Genomic DNA, 17722 nt, shown 5'->3' on the forward strand with positions numbered 1-17722 from the left:
TGAGTGCAGAGGAATCTTGTATTTGTCTATATGTATTTTGTGGTCACACCCTCATTGCACCCCCGCCTAATGATTTTAAAAACTAGTGGTGAGCACAACTTTCCCTTGTTTGTTATAGTTCTACAAGAGCAGTGACCAGCTCCATGTTGTAGCTCCCACCCCCTCCAACTATAGTCAGGTGATCCCACTGGTGTCTAATAAAAGGGCAGCCAAGTTTGGGAGTTTTACTTTGAAAGCAGCTAGTAAGTTGCAGGTAAGACGTATTCGTCCCTTTTATAAAATGTATAATGAAACCATAGAATTCTTAATGAATCAAATGAAAATTGAGCATAGGACTGGCCAGATATGGGATGACTTTGACGTAGTTGGCCAGCTTAAATATATTGCAATATATGGACAAACAATCCCTGTTTTGTTTAAAGGGTAAGGCATTTTTCAGTAGCAGTATGCACAAAATGTCTCTGTCTTAAATATATTGATAATGGGTTGAGTGCAGAGGAATCTTGTATTTGTCTATATGTATTTTGTGGTCACACCCTCATTGCACCCCCGCCTAATGATTTTAAAAACTAGTGGTGAGCACAACTTTCCCTTGTTTGTTATAGTTCTACAAGAGCAGTGACCAGCTCCATGTTGTAGCTCCCACCCCCTCCAACTATAGTCAGGTGATCCCACTGGTGTCTAATAAAAGGGCAGCCAAGTTTGGGAGTTTTACTTTGAAAGCAGCTAGTAAGTTGCAGGTAAGACGTATTCGTCCCTTTTACAAAATGTATAATGAAACCATAGAATTCTTAATGAATCAAATGAAAATTGAGCATAGGACTGGCCAGATATGGGATGACTTTGACGTAGTTGGCCAGCTTAAATATATTGCAATATATGGACAAACAATCCCTGTTTTGTTTAAAGGGTAAGGCATTTTTCAGTAGCAGTATGCACAAAATGTCTCTGTCTTAAATATATTGATAATGGGTTGAGTGCAGAGGAATCTTGTATTTGTCTATATATATATATATATATACAGCTAACTGCCGGTGCACTCAAAACTCCTCATGTTGTTACTGCCTTGGTGCTGGTTAAGTAAATAATGCAGAAATTCAAAAAAGAACCGCACTCTCAGGACTTGCTCCACATGTAGAAAATAATGCAAATTTATTTCAACGTTTCGGCTCAAAACTTAAGCCGTCATCAGGCCTGATGACGGCTTAAGTTTTGAGCCGAAACGTTGAAATAAATTTGCATTATTTTCTACATGTGGAGCAAGTCCTGAGAGTGCGGTTCTTTTTTGAATTTCTATATATATATATATATATATATATATATATATATATATATATATATATATATATATATATATATATATATATATATATATATATATATATATATATATATATATATATATATATATATATTGTAGTAGGCTGGCTACCAGCACTCGCGATATCGCTGTAAATTTTGCCTGGGTGTCAATCTTGTTGATAGTAATAGTTGTCAGAAGAAATCACACTCACAGGACTTATAATGAAAAAATTAAATAGTTTCATATCAACACCCTCAGAAACACATCTAACGTTTCGGCTGACTCCTCAGCCTTTCTCAAAGTGTATGTATATGTTGAAAACTATACAAAGTATATGACTATATGAGAGACTGTGATATAAAGTTAATTTTGCATTATTCATTTCAGCAATGGTATCACAGAGGTTCACTGATCTTATCATGTGTTCTTTTAGATTAGTGTTCTGATTCATAGCCCACTGCATTAATCCAAGCCATTAAAGAAATAAAGTTTGTTTGTATTTTCCCTGGGGAAAGTAGAAAATATAATAATGCCATGTTATATAGAACTCCATGCCGGCATGATAATTAGCTATAGAACTCTCAGTACTATTATTTCCAAAACGCAATACTTTACTCAAAATGACATATTTTAACTTGCAAAAATTGCAGAAAAAAACTATTTTGAACCTCAAATTACCCTTATAATATATTGTAATGTATTTCTCTTTCCAAGTATAATGCAGCATCAAACTCACCCAATGTGGTCCTGTGCTCGGTAGTTTCTAGCTAGCTAGCTACACATTTCTAATGGGAGCAGTTAGTGCAATGCTTTTAGTCGAGATATCCTGGAGAAGCTGACAATGACTGAATGGATAGCAAACAATGCCATTTTTACAGGGCTACAATATTTGAAAAGGTGAAATGCACAAAGTATAGTATAGAATTAAAAACTATTCCATAAAAATCATTACAGAACCCCTTTAAATGCTGCAGTTTACAGTTTGTCATTGCCTGTACTAAGTCCAAAGGTATGGAAGGAGGTTATTTATCAAATTTTTATTATTAAAACAAAGTCAACCTATCTCCCATCCACGAATGTAACTAATTTATCAATAATTCTTCTCGAAAAAGTCAGATTGACACCACAAAAACTTTTATTTATTTATGGGATTATTGGACAAAAACAAGCTTGGATCACAATGTCAAGAAACATCTTCAGGGACATCTGCCTTGACTTCTACATGACCTCAACAGGTTTGAGATGGAATATTTTCAGGTTCAGATTTTAAGCAGCTTTGGGGTATAATGAATCTCTAAAAATTTGAGGTTTTTTTCCCCCTCTAAAACTTCAAGTTTTATCCTTTAAAAACTCAGAACAATTTGAGGTTTAATAAATGAGCCCCCATGTTTTTGAAGAATTAGTTTTCAAGTTTATTTTTGAAGAGCCTGAGGGAATATTCTCCCCAGATGTAATCAAGGATGGCATTCATTTCTTGGGGGAGAAAAACAATTATTTATATTGAAAGCAATTTAAAAACAGTTGCAGGGTGTAGGTAAAAACTATTTAATTTCTAAATACCATGTAATTGTTCTAATAAAGAAAGGCTCCTTGTTGCTTTGTCTGTAAATAATTAAATAATTTCTTTCAGGGAAGTCACATCCCTTACTGAAAGCAGATCACACTTATATTTTACTAGCTACACATGGAATTCTGTGTCAGTCTGATTACACCTTTTCATCTGCAATGACCCTCTTTTAGCTTCTTGATACTCTCTAATTTCCCACTTCAGCAATTTAGTGGTAAAATCAAGCAAGGTTAGCTGCTGAAGAAGTGTTACATGAATGTTCTTTTAAGCTCAGTTCAATTAAATCATGTAATGTAAAAAAAAGATATTAAATAACAATTAAGCAGCAATGGATGGTTGGCAACATACATATACAGTTGGCTACCAAAAATTAATCTTTCTTTCAGTACAATTTTGTTCATTCTGTTTGATTACAAAGAAAGATATATTTTTTTATGTTTCATTAAATTAATTTTAATTATAAAATGTAAAAAAAATGTGATTGATCTTAAAACCACTGCTTGAATAGATATTTTTTATTACATGCAGATTAAATATTGGGTGTTTCAGTAGAGTAATCTGCTTCAAATAATCAACTCAAAATTGTATATATATATATATATATATATATATATATATATATATATATATATATATATATATATTTGTAAGGTAAACAATTTGCATGTGTATAATACAAAATAAACCACACTGTTGTGGCATCAGGGATATGGGTGTGGTGGTATGATGGATGGTTACAGTTAATTTGTATAAATAGTCTAAAAAGTAAACTAGAAATTAAATTGTAACTAACATTAGACTAACCTCAAGTATTGTTATAGGTAAAGACTACATTGCCAAAAACCAGGGCAAATGGTACAATCATTTTACCAATTAATTCCTTTTATTCCATTGTTATCAGGTGCAAATCTTTGTGCATAATTTCGAAGTCGAAGGATTTAACTTCGACAGTCGAATATCGAGGGTTAATTAATACATGTTGCATGCTTCCGAGGTACTGGGACGACTCTATGACCAACGGTTGTTCAGTTAATATTGCTGTATCGTACCATCTTGTATATCTGAATGTGTGGACTGTTAGATGTCTGGTTTGTTGTGGAAGAGATTCTATGTATGTTGTCCATATGTTAAAGAATTTTGTTGTGTTTTGTTCCTTTCTGATTGTTCTAACTAGTCCATGTGGAAGATATGGTGTAGTATTTGTTTTACTATCATTATGGATGGGGAGTCTGTATTTAGCCAGTAATGCAGTATTGTTTTTATAGCAGCAGCTGCCAATGTGCCAATCAAGTTCTTTTCTGTTTTTGTTAATTGTGTATAGGCTGTGCTGTTGCTAAATATTGCCCATTCTAGTTGCACATGGAGAGGTTTGCCAGTTATCTGAGCACCGTTTTCTGCTACTTCTATCTATCTATTACAAGTTTTGTAATAAAGGGCATGACCACAGGTTGTGTATTAGGTCTGCTTTAGGGGAGTGGCATCGGAGGCAGTTCAGCCAGTCATTTTTAAAAACCCCAGTAGTGTCAAATTAATGTTAACCCAGCACCCCAAGTTGATAGCAAATGCTCTTACCCTGGGAGTACAGGTATGAAAGGACTGGTGGAATGGTAAAAGATAAGATTTAAAAAAATCTAATCAACTAAAAGTACTAACTTATTGCACTACATCATTTCTGAACACTTTCAGGAATCCTTACTACAGTAGCTATACAATTCACCATTTTAATAGATCCCTATATGATGTAGACACATTTTGAAGAAAGTATTGAATATGTTTCCATAATGGAAAGAGGTTGCCAGGCATGTTTACTAGAACCACTAAATCCCCCACTACAAAAATACAAAATGTTTTATTTAAGGATTTGTTATAGCTAGAGATGAGCAAAAAAATTTTTGCCGCGAAAATGAAGTCATGAATGATTTTTTTTATGTTTGTCAAAAAAGATTGACGCAAAACATTGTCGCCCATAGACTTCAATGCATCTTGGACAATTTTTGCCATTCTGCGATTTTTTTGGGTGAAGCAAAACAGGTCAGATCCGCCTGTCACTAGGTAGAGCATACAAATGCTTCCCCATCACCATCAAAATATATTTGTCAGTTCTTGTTAAAACTTCATGATATTTGGGGGCAGATTTACTAAGCACGAGTGAAGGATTCGAATGTAAAAAAATTTGAATTTCAACGGTTTTTTTGGGTACTTCGACCATCGAATGGGTCAAATTTGATCGAATCAAATGATTTTTTACCCTCAAAATTCGACCCTTAGTAAATCTGCCCCTTGGTGTTACCTTTAAAAAATGTAACAGCAGTCCTCACGTGGCCTCCTGCTGGCAACAGACTTTAGATCCTTAGTTTTTGTTATTACCCATATATTTATCAGTTGTACAGTATAGGTTACATATAAAAACACACACATTTTCATTGGAAACGATTGTGATCAACTGCACTAGTTATGTGTATCAAGGATTTTACACATGAGGCTTAACAAAGGGGGGCACTTCTTTTCTGTACACTAATAAATACTACTTCAGGCTGAACCTCTTGAACTGCTGAATATTACTGAAATGCATTATTATACTTAAGTCACAAGTAACATTATGTAATTGTGATAAAAATTAAAATGTAATTTCAGGTAAGATGTTATGTGCTGACAGAGGTTATGCTTCATTGAAAAGTACCAATACACATCCTTTGGAATAGTAAAAGAAGAATGTGCAGTTAATTACCTCTTGCTATTTCCCTACCCTCTATAATTACTTTATCATTTTATTAATACAAATAAAAAAGCAGAAAATTGAATTATACTGACATAACTTTAACAGGAACAATTGGCATTTTCTCTTTCTTTATATAGAAGTGTTTACCCTTTCCTTGTGCTAACACAATTCTACAGGAAGTATGGAGTGATCCTATAAATGTAGTTTAATAATCTTCCATTTTAAATATAATTTATATATTTTAATGAATACTTACTGTTGTTGTCTTTATTCGCCCACCTGGCTGCATACAGGTCCAACCTGATTTACTGAGTAACAATTCACAGGCTTCCCCTTCTAAGCATGGAAGCATTTCACACCACTGTTTTGTTTTTATGATACGTGCTGTAGAAAAAATAAAGAAGGGAACAGATTTTATAACTATGTGTCATTGTTGCATACTTACTGCATGTATATATCATCTGTTTCGTTTGTAACTTCAAGACTGATTTTATGAACATGACACCTCCCACAGAAAAAACAGTTACTGGTGATTTTTTTAATGGCAAATCATTACCAAAACAACAATGCTAATCCTTAGATATTAGATATATAATATGGACATATGGGAAACATCATTTAGGGGACATCCTCCTCATTATCTGCTACCTATTGTGCAAAATAGCTGAGGTGGTGGGACAGAAAGATCGTGTCAACAATTGCTTTACCTATAAAAGTTCCTTACATTATCTCTTTTCACTGGTGGAGAGATATAACCTTCCTTTGCACATACTTTAACCAAACTTTCCATTCAATCACTGAAAGGTATTGTGTCCTTCACATACAAATTTGTTGGCCTCCAATCAAAGAATACCTTTTTGTATCAGTGCTTACATAGAAATGTAGTGCTTTATGGACATTTATTGAGGTATAGTGGCTGATAAAGAAGTGTCTGGATGTGGAAATCTTCTTGGAGTTTCTCATGGCTTTACTGTACATACTGTAGATGTCATTGTACAGTAACTATTGGAGCCTTTACCTTCAATTCTCAAGGCTTTTCTATTGGAGTCATTCCTAAAGATGAACATACAAGCAAGTCATGCATGACCATTTTCCATCTCTATAAAACTCAAAGCCATATGCACTAGTATATGAATTGTGTTTGGAAAACAGCTGTAGAAAAGTTGCTCTGTTATGGTTTGTCTGTCTCAGTTCACACTGTGAGCAAAAGTTAGTTATCTGCATGCATACGTCTATCGGCTGATCCCAGCAGGAGCTGTCAAAAAGCTGGTCTAACCACTGTGACATGTTCGGTCTTTGAAACAGAACAGTAAAGTCCAGGAATTCATAATCTTAAAAGAAATCAAAACAGAAAGTACTTACAATAATAATACATTGAAGAAAAAAAACATTCTCCCTACTTGAAGAAATCATAAAAGCTGTAATACCAAAGTAACTCTAAAACTAAAAAATACTTCCCTTTATTTGCCTGAAGCTCAAGCATTTTAAGCAATACTGCATCCCTATTATTTTATATACTAATATTGTTGTTATGGAAATGCTAAATGACTGACATTTTTTGCAATAAAGCATAAAGGATGATTTTTCTCAAGGAGAAAATGTAATATTAGTTGTTAATGTGAAAATATATTTCTTTGTGCAATCATTTTTTCTTTTGCACAAATTTAGTATGGCTCCTGCAACCAACAAAACTGTTTAGAGATGATATCCTTGGAAAAAAGATTTCTAATTATACAGTTTGCCCTGATATACAACCTGGTATACAAAGTATGTAATAAAACTTCTTACTAAGAAAGTAATTTTTACAGCAAAAGAGTTGGCCACATTCAAGCATGGTCTAAAAGTGAGCTATGTGCAGTTACATTTTCAATGGAATACCTGTGTAACAAACAATAGTACAATGTGAAATGGAAGTTTTTATTCTTTTTTTTTGTGATTGTTTTTTTCCATTGATAACTTTTATTACATCTGTCCCAAAGAACTTTATTAACTCAAGCTAATTTCAGGTGGTGATTTTACTTGAATAAGTCAAACATGAATAGATTTAATAAAATAAAAATATAAACATTAATGCATCAAAGTAAAATATAGTATAGCTGACGCTTTCCTAGCTGAAAAATTTGCTATTTCTACCATTTCCATATTTTACTCTGTTAACATTAATTAGACAACAATACATATTATTTATAATTATAATTACTTTAAAATGATTCTACCACATTCATTGTTTCTTGGTATTTATTTTAAGTTTTTCAACTTCATAGTCCATTAAATTAATATGCAAACCATTACAAAAATACAAAAGCAATACACGGATCTTCCATAAGCAAACATAATATTTAATACTTTTGTCTAGTATTTGCCACTAGACTGTATATTGTTAGATAGATAGATAGATAGATAGATAGATAGATAGAGAGATAGATAGAGAGATAGATAGATAGATAGATAGATAGATAGATAGATAGATAGATAGATAGATAGAAAATAGGCAGCATTTTTTTGGTGAACTTTTTATTCAAATTTACATTTACTTTAGGGGAATGGGTTTGTACAAACACACACAAACAGACACACATCAACTCTTTCATTGCAGTAATCCTTTATACTGATGCTTTGTCAGGCCTGTGGCTATGAGTTTCAGACCTTTTACTATGTTCTGACCTTTTGCTTTCATCTTCTTCCCTTTTTTTCCAGTTCATTCCATTGGCTTTCATACCATGCTTTCTTCATTTTTTTTAAAATAACATTTATGGGTCTATTTATGAAAGCCTCAATTTTTTCTGGTCGAGTTTTTAGGGGGAAAACTCAAATTTTTTACACAAAAAAAAACAGCTGCTAAATATCCGAATCCAAAAATACTACAGCTAAAACCTGTCAATAGTAGATGTCCCTTTTACAATTTGAAGATGTTTCTTGCCTTCATGATCTTCGAGGTTTCAGGCTGGTTTTTGTTTGATAATTCAAAAAAGTTTAGTTTTTCAGGCATCAAATTGGAAAAGTCAAACATTTGAGGGTCAAAGAAAAAGTTGCATGATTCGATTTAAGGCACACTTTTGCAGCGACTTTTTCCTGCACCAACAGATATTTTGATAAATTAGGTACATTTGTGGATGGGAGTTAGGTTGACATTGTTTTAAAGGGATACTGTCATGGGAAATTTTTTTTTTTCAAAATGAATCAGTTAATAGTGCTGCTCCAGCAGAATTCTGCACTGAAATCCGTTTCTCAAAAGAGCAAACAGATTTTTTTATATTCAATTTTGAAATCTGACATGGGGCTAGACATTTTGTCAATTTCCCAGCTGCCCCCAGTCATGTGACTTGTGCTCTGATAAACTTCAATCACTCTTTACTGCTGTACTGCAAGTTGGAGTGATATTACCCCCTCTCTATCCCTCCCAGCAGCCAAACAAAAGAACAATGGGAAGGTAACCAGATAGCAGCTCCCTAACACAAGATATCAGTTGCTTGGTAGATCTAAGAACAGCACTCAATAGTAAAAACCCATGTCTCACTGAGACACATTCAGTTACATTGAGAAGGAAAAACAGCAGCCTGCGAGAAAGCATTTCTCTCCTAAAGTGCAGGCACAAGTCACATGACCAGGGGCAGCTGGGAAATTGACAAAATGTCTAGCCCCATGTCAGATTTCAAAATTGAATATAAAAAAATCTGTTTGCTCTTTTGAGAAATTGATTTCAGTGCAGAATTCTGCTGGAGTAGCACTATTAACTGATGCGTTTTGAAAAAAACATGTTTTCCGATGACATGATCCCTTTAATAAAAGAATGGGAAAAAATTTGAGTCTTAGTAGATATCGCCCTTAGTTCAGTCTTTTCACACACTAAAGTATCATACAAAGGGGTTAAAGATATCTATTCATATTACAATCTTTTATATATGTGCATTGCCATTTGCACTACCTTAATATGTAATCATTGAAATAAAATAGAATCAGGCATGCTTTAAAATAATGCATGTAATATTTAATTCTAGTTGTATTACCAAATTTCCATTTCCTATTTTAAAAATGTATTTTTTGCCAGCTACTGTACACAGACACATTTGCAAGAAGAATAGTCCAGATGGCACAATATTTTACTTGAGTCATTTTACCATCTTGCTTTTTCCTTAAACTGGTGTTGTCAAAATATGTGTGCTTGGATTGCTTTGAACAATGCTTTTGCTGATCATTCATTCATACAGTCACCAACTGCCAGATCCATAGTAAATCTCCCATGTGGGATGCAGCATATTTTTTGACAGCTAAAAGGGAGATAAACCTTGTCCCACAGCCATAAATATGAACAGCCTTATCCATCTAGTAACATACAGTGATTAAAATACACAAACACTTTCTTCAAATCTCACTAGCTATATCTGAGCAAGTTATGAAGGAGAGATTGGGCCCTATTTCTCTGCAATCAGTGACAGCACAGATTATAAAGTATCCCTGTAGAAGAAGTTGTCGGTTTTTAAAGAATGGAATTAAAATATAGTTTTTCTCCCATTAGATATATTGTGGATTACTGCTGCTGCACAGCATTTTGAGGATTTGACATACAGTATAAAAACCAATTACGTTTGTTTTTAGCAACAATTAAGAAGTAAAAAGAAATGTATGTCTTCACTATTCAAAAACATTATTATATTTTTTGGCATTGTGTACTTACAGGATTTCTGTTTTCAATGCTGCTTTTATGCCCTTGTTTAGTGACCTGTCACATTGGTATGAGAAAGCACTCTCTTTATATATTTTAAAAGCTACTGATCTGGTTAAATCGTACTTTAGTACACATAACAACATTCACATTTCGCATAAATTATGTAAAGCACAGCAACACCACACTACAATATGCTACAGAAAATTGTTTCCATAAATTCATGTGTCCTGAATACAGACTTGTTTGAGCTGCCTCAGTACCCCACAGTGCTGAACAGTCTACACAAAGGAATATTGCTATGAGCATGCAAATGAGCACATGAAGTGCTTGCTGATTTCTTTGTAGGGACCTCCTAATGACCATATCCTGTTGCACTGCACAGTTTGTACAACGTGGCTTGAAAAAAGATATTTCAGAGGCAATTACATATGGTAGGAAGGCTATTTTGCCATTGGGCCTCATCAGTGCAATATATATATACTCACACATAGTCCTTAATGAACTGATTTTTTTTAAGCAGTAGGATTTTTAACAAGTAGATTCAATTATATTTTCTGTACTCTGATAAAACAGCAAAATACCAACTCTAGCCTATTCTATACTAATCAACTTAGATTGCTAATACAGTATTTTCTGGTCTGCCATATGCAAAATTAAATATTTAAATACAGTATTAACCTGACATCTTAGAATGACATGCCAGAGTCAGCCTCTATAGTGCTACTGCACTGCCATGTTTATAGTATCTAAATAATTACTAGTTTACACCCAGGCTAAAATTCTGTTAAAGTTTAGGGCCTACCTCATTTATGGTAGGTAGGGGAGAGGAGGGGAATTTTTTGTTTATCTATTCTCTATATATGGTTCTGCTTTTTTGCTACAAATAATGGGTCATATTCAATTCAGTGAATTGATAACTCGATATATATAACTCAATATAAAACTCGATGTAATTTGAGATGCAATTCATTATCTCATGGTTTATCACGTGAGAACTCAACTGAAGTCCATGGGAAAAAAACTGGAACTGAATTAGAAGAAAAGTTTTTTCTTCTCAAATTGAATCTCATCCATAAGTTTTCATGTGATAAACCATGAGATAATTTTTTTTTAAATTAATTGCAACTCGAATTGAATCTCGTCCATGAATTGTATCTAAACTGAATCTGACCCAATATGAAACTTTATACCTAAAGAAATGGCAGTTGTTATGCAAAATTTAAAAATAACTGTTTAATTCAGCAAAGAACCTAGCCTGGTTACAGGGTGAGATTGGCTAAAAGGAGCCAAAAAGGCCTTCATGTGCAAAACATGCAGCTTACGGCCTTCTAAAAACAGAAGGTATTTACTTGTCTCATACCATATACATAGCATTGCCTTAATACCAAATATGAGAGTTTAATTCTCCCATAAGGCATTATGGGCAGAGACAAGCAAATCAGCACTTCACAATATGTTGTTGGTCCTCTATAAATACATAGTCATAATAATGTTAATAAATCACTCCTTTATGTCCCTTTGGCTAACTATACATCTTTTTAGCACAGATACAGTCTAAAAGGTTCACAGCAATATTTCCAAACTTGCAGACATCCTGTATAAACGCAGGGGCTGCATGACAAGGGATCCAAATGACCAGCAGCCAAAGTACACTGGTTTATGTTTAATGATTGACGGAGTCAGATGTAGCTGTTATTGGTTTATAAGGAATACGTTACGGCAGGGGAAAGCTGGGCTGGGGGCGGAGAAAGAGAGGGAAGTAACGTCAGGGGAAGAAGCAGTTCACTTCCTTATCTCCTGAGCAAGTAGAAATGTTATTAGCTGCAGTATATACACATTAACTCCTCACTATACTGCTGGCTTTGGGGTAGAAATATTTGGGCAGCTGCTTGTTAGTCTCTTGCAGTTATTTGCTGTTTTATAGCAGGTAATCTCATTGTAGTCTCTTAGGCAGCATGGCAGTCAGCCCGAGCCCGAGGCCAAAAGGCACCCTCTGTATTATATAAAAATCCAGGCTGTGACACTGATGGGTTGACCTTACCCTCTGAGCCAGGCACCTATGGCTCACTACTGAGTGGGTGGGCTGCTCCGGAGGCAGCATAGTAGACTGGCCGGCTGGCCTTACACTACTTTGTTTATATAAATGAGCTTATTTGTAGCAATGGGGCAACCATTCAAAGGAGAAAAGGCTCAGGTTATACAGCAGATAAGCTCTGCAGAACATGATGTTATCTGTTATCCACTATTTAACCTGTGCCACATATCCTTTTTTCAATTTCAGCCATTGCTTCACAGCAGCTTGTTTATATTAACTATAGAAGTATTTCTGAATCAAACACAGTAATTTTACCAGTGTAGGGCAACAATACATGATATTTTCATTACTTTAAAGTGCTTTATTTCTTTAAACTCTCATATTTGTTATTCAGTCAGTGCTATGTATATGACACTAGACAAGTAAATGCCTTATGTTTTCAGAAGGCATTATGCTCCATGTTTTGCACATGAGGGGCTTTTTAACTTCTTTGCACTAATAATTAAGGAATTCCTATGCACACCATTGCACTTCGCCTGGTCTGAGCTGGCAAAGGCAAGTCTGGCGATTGAGGTAACGTTCAGTAAAACCCGCATCTTAGTGAATTTGCACAGTTATGTCCGTTCGCCAGTGTGAAAATTTGCCTGCCGTTAGAGTGGGAAGCAACACTAGCGTCTATCTCCTTCGATAGTGAAGTGACACCTGCGTCCACTAGGAAATTTGAGAAGTTCCAAAATGATGTCACACTGGCGAATTTTTGCTAGAATTAGTCACTTTGCCCTTTAGGGAATCTGCCCCTATGTGTCTGTATATGTTTGAGTGTGTGTGTGTGTATATATATATATATATATATATATATATATATATATATATATATATATCTATCTGTGCTTGGCATTTATATTCTTTACACATTATAAATAGAGAATGTAAACACTGAAGTGATGGATCTTTACTTCTGACATATATCCAATAATGTCTACTCTTTATTTTCTCCAAAAATCCCATCACTGCATGTGGGTATCCTTCTTCTTACTTGATTCCTGCATATAGTGGACTTAAAACTTTGTTTATTGATTGTATGAGCTCTACAGGGAAAATCACTTATTCAATAACAGAAGCAAGTAAAAAAGTGTATGGTGTTCACTGTGGTGTTTGATGTTGAAGGAAACAAGGAACCTGCAGTGAAATTAATAAATAACTATAATTATTAATGCATTGCATTTTGTTGATAACACAGATAAAGTTTCTGAAACATTTTTTTTTCTAGAAAGGTAAGGAAGTTTATCAACACTTATATGAAATAATAAGAAATGTCCAATTGCTCAAGAAAATTCTCTTGAACAAATGTGTAAGTGTTATATAATTTGTCATCCAGTTTATGGAGTTTTTTCAAATAGCTAGTGGTGAATTTACTACTTTGCCTTTAAATTATATATATTAGCATTTTAAGTTTTTCTTGTTCATATATTTAAGTTTACTCTATTAAATCGCGTGCAGTATTATGTTAATGAAGTTCCCTCTATTTTTGTGTGTAGCAAACTGTCTCATTTGCTTTGTCATGACATGTCTTTTCAAGGCAATACTGACAGGCTCTTTAAGGACAATAGCATATCTGGCACTTTCAGGGAATTCAAACACAGTAGGGGTCATTTATCAACACCAGGCAAATTTGCCCATGGGCAGTAACCTACGGCAACCAATCAAATTGCTGCATTCATAGTTCTACTTGCAGCTGGCTATAAAAAGCTAATCACTGATTGGTTGCTATAGGTAACTGCCCATGGGCAATTTTGCCCAGTGTTGATAAATGAGCCCCAGTGATTTTAAGGAGCTCAAAAATATGGCACCAAAGCATCTCAAACTGTCCCCCACAGACTTGCACTGTGATCACTTGCATCCCTTTTGTGTTACCACATAATTGTGATAATAACTGGATGGAAACTTGCTTTTCCAGGCTACTAATTTCTGATATGCACTGCCACGGGGTTTGGCTCTGTTTTGGGGCTATGCTCAAAGCACCCCATATGCCATAATCTTAAGGCCACAAAAATTCAAGAAAACCTTTAGGTATGTATAGAAACTGATGCACTAAATTCCATGTAGGTCAGTGGTGCACATACAGTACCGAAGTACAGAAGACACAGGGGGTAATTTATAATGACCAGGCAAATTTGCTCCTGGATAGCAACCCATGGCAACCAATCAGATGATTGCTTTTACTGTTCAACCTGCAGCTGGCTGAAAAAAAGCTAATCAGTCATTGGTTGCTATGGGTTACTGCCCAGGTGCAAATTTGCCCAGAGTTTATAAATGAGCCCCACTAACTTTAAAAGATTGTCAGTAGACTGTAAACATTACACTATAACTTCCCATAGAAACCAGCTATTTTGCTATTAAGAAAAAGTGGTGTTTATTGCTTATTATGGGGTTGGTATTGTCCCAATGAACAAGGCTGTTACTATTGCTTTAGAGGTCAGGTTCTGTTGTACAGCCTGATAAACATCATATCATAAACAACAAACTTTCTGAACAAAAAATTATTGTTTTTCTTTTAAACGTTACATCTCATCATTTATTTATTTTATTTAGTGCCAGCAAGGTATGTAGCACTTTGCATTAATCTACAACAAACAGGGGTCATACAATAAGTTAACAAACATTAGTAACATAATAAATATGAGAACATATGAGAACTAGGGATGTTTTACTAATAAAGCATCCCTAGTACCCAGTGCATGTGAAAATGTCAGTGACATCCTATGTACCAGTTGAATTGCAGTTAAGCCAACATCGGGCCTTGCCACAATCCACTGATTGAAGAATTCTCGACCATGTTATTTATATATTTATATATTTTCCATTATTATAAGGCAAGATACAAAAATGTTTTTAACAATTGTACTACGCTACACATTTGTATTCAGTCTCCATAACATCTTAATTTGAAGGTACAGTAATTGTAAGCATTCCTCCCAAACATGGAGTACTCACGCTCTAATCCTTGGTAATCCTTTATTTGTCTATACTGTATTGTGGTTTTTAACAGAACTAGTGTAAACTACACAACTGTCCACTCCTGCATGCCACCCCATATTTCAGCAACAATACTATGTCATCACAGGCAATGATGTGAATCATAACTGTACTTGTTGTAAATTTTAAAAATGTCCTTTCAGCCTTTTAAATTATCTATAATCTAATAATCTTGATAAATTACATTCCCACACAATGCCAAGTGCTGCATAAATCAAATGTGGCATATCACTAGTGGCTCTATTGATACAAAATTTATCTCCTCTTTTGACAGATGACCTCGCCACTAAGCATGATCCACTCCACTGCTTACGACTACAGAGGTCACCCCTGCACAAACATATTGTATTTCTAGCTAAATATATATTAAACTCTTTGATAACACATTACACTATTAACCATGGTTAAAAATCAGGTTGCTGTAAGAAATCAGCGTGTTGTAGTTCATGTGTACAATGTATGCAGTAAAGTGCTATATGCCAACTAAAAGAAACACTATGCAATGTGCAAGTATGACCATCAGGTTTTCAATAAGAATTTTAACAAAACTGTCAAGCAAAACACCAGACCCTTAGCATTTTTTACTGCCTGCAAACTAATTGAATAATAGAGAGTCTGTATTTGTGGTTTCTTAAGCTCTTCGTACTGCTCAGAATACAAAAACTTTGAAATGGATTTTCTGTATGCAAAGGAACATCTGGGATCAGATTGTAAGTTTGTTTTTTTGTTTTATAATAATGTTATCTATTTAAAAAACATATTGAGAAAGACAGCTAAAGTGTAGCTCCAAATATGTAAATCCAATCTTATAAAATAATGAAAAACAAAAAGCAGGTGTATTCAGCTGATCCTTACAAGCAGAAAGTTGTTATTATGTATGATGTGGCCACAGACATGGATTTCAAAATGGCACTGCCGGTGTTAGGAAAGATCAGTAAAAGTACAGACCCAGGCATATCAACTCAATCAGAATTTTCGGATGTCACCCTAATGCATCCCCCCACCCAGTCACAAGCAATAACACCCTAGAACCCTGATGTTAGTAATTTGCTAACTCAGCCAGTGAAAAACATAAAAAACGTCAGAAGCAGCTGCTATCGGGGGCATTTCCTGAGTGGATCAAGGGCATGGTTGGTGTGGACCCAGGGCATGGTTGGAGAGGAACAACATGGCCTTATGCACCCAGATTCCCTTTAGATTTTGGTTTGTATACTATGCAGCTCAGGACTATCAGCTGGCCTCAATTTAATCATAACGAGTGTAGTACTAAAGTCTATGCTGAAATTTTCTCACCATGTTACAATATAAGCATTTTAATATCATGTTGACCTGATATGAGTATTGTTGTTCCTTAAAGAGTATTGTTATCATTTGTTTTAGTAAACCCTAAAATCAAATATGAGTAGAACTGCTGCATTTAATATATTTTGCTCTATGCACCAGCCTTAAGGTACAGCTTCTGCATAACAGTAATGATCCGGACCTTCAAAGTTACCCCAGGAGCTCCCCACGTTGTACTGATAATTAGTGATGTGCGAATCTGAACAATTTTGATGAAAAAAGTCTAAAGCTGGCCATACATAGAAAGATCCGCTCATCTGGAGACATCGCCAAACAAGCAGATCTTTCACCAATATGCCCACCAATGGAAGGGCTATATTGGTGTAATCAGAACATTCAACCCTAGGGCGGAATGAATGGATTACAACAAGGAGCAATGGGCTCCGACGGGTCGGTTGGCGGAAAAATTAAACCTTCTTGATCAATATCGTGGGCAGATATCGATCGGGAAGACCTGTCGGAGGCCCCATACATGGGCATATAAATTGCAGAATTGATATCGGCAGCTTTATCTGCCTGTGTATGGCCAGTTGGCCACCTTAAGGGTGACAAATTTTATTTTGACGCACTACGATTTTCTGCACCCATTGGAGTCTATGGGCATCATTTTCGCATGCGAAACTTGGCAAAAGGTTTCGGTTGTTCTTATATTGTGACATGTACATCCTAAATATACAGTAAACTGTGAGCATTTGCAGTTTGAAACACTTACAGTAGTACATATTCAGTGGGCAATACAGCAAGGGGCAGGGCACTACTATGTAAATTTTCATAGCCAGAATAAACTATGTTAGGTAAACATTTACCTCCATACGCAATAAAATGCACTACATTTACCCTGGTGCAGTAATCCATAGCAACATATAAGATAATTGCTTTTAATGAGGTAGCCAGTAATAGCTATCTGATGATTGGTTGCTTTAGGTTATTAACTTTAGCAAACTTTGCACCTTTTATTACATCACCTAATCTAATAAACTCTTGTATTACTTTTAAAGGTGTCTTTTATTGATATAGAAAAGCTCTACCAAAAGCAACTTTTTGAATGCAATCTT

At 34.9% G+C, this 17722-nt stretch overlaps 1 protein-coding gene across 3 annotated transcripts in view; it reads right to left on the bottom strand.

The window, feature by feature from the left end:
* tafa5.L (TAFA chemokine like family member 5 L homeolog) overlaps positions 1-17722 on the bottom strand; it is a 263103-nt gene that overhangs the window by 47917 nt on the left and 197464 nt on the right. For all 3 annotated transcript variants that reach the window (XR_005966290.1, XM_041586434.1, XM_041586436.1), the window contains exon 3: positions 5846-5973. Coding sequence is in view for 2 of the 3 variants with exons in the window: in XM_041586434.1 (XP_041442368.1) it covers positions 5846-5973 (128 nt within the window). In the remaining variant the exon portion in view is untranslated. The remainder of the gene's footprint in view (positions 1-5845; positions 5974-17722) is intronic.

The sequence above is a fragment of the Xenopus laevis genome, chromosome 3L, assembly GCF_017654675.1.
Source record: "Xenopus laevis strain J_2021 chromosome 3L, Xenopus_laevis_v10.1, whole genome shotgun sequence".
Classification (NCBI taxonomy): domain Eukaryota; kingdom Metazoa; phylum Chordata; class Amphibia; order Anura; family Pipidae; genus Xenopus; species Xenopus laevis.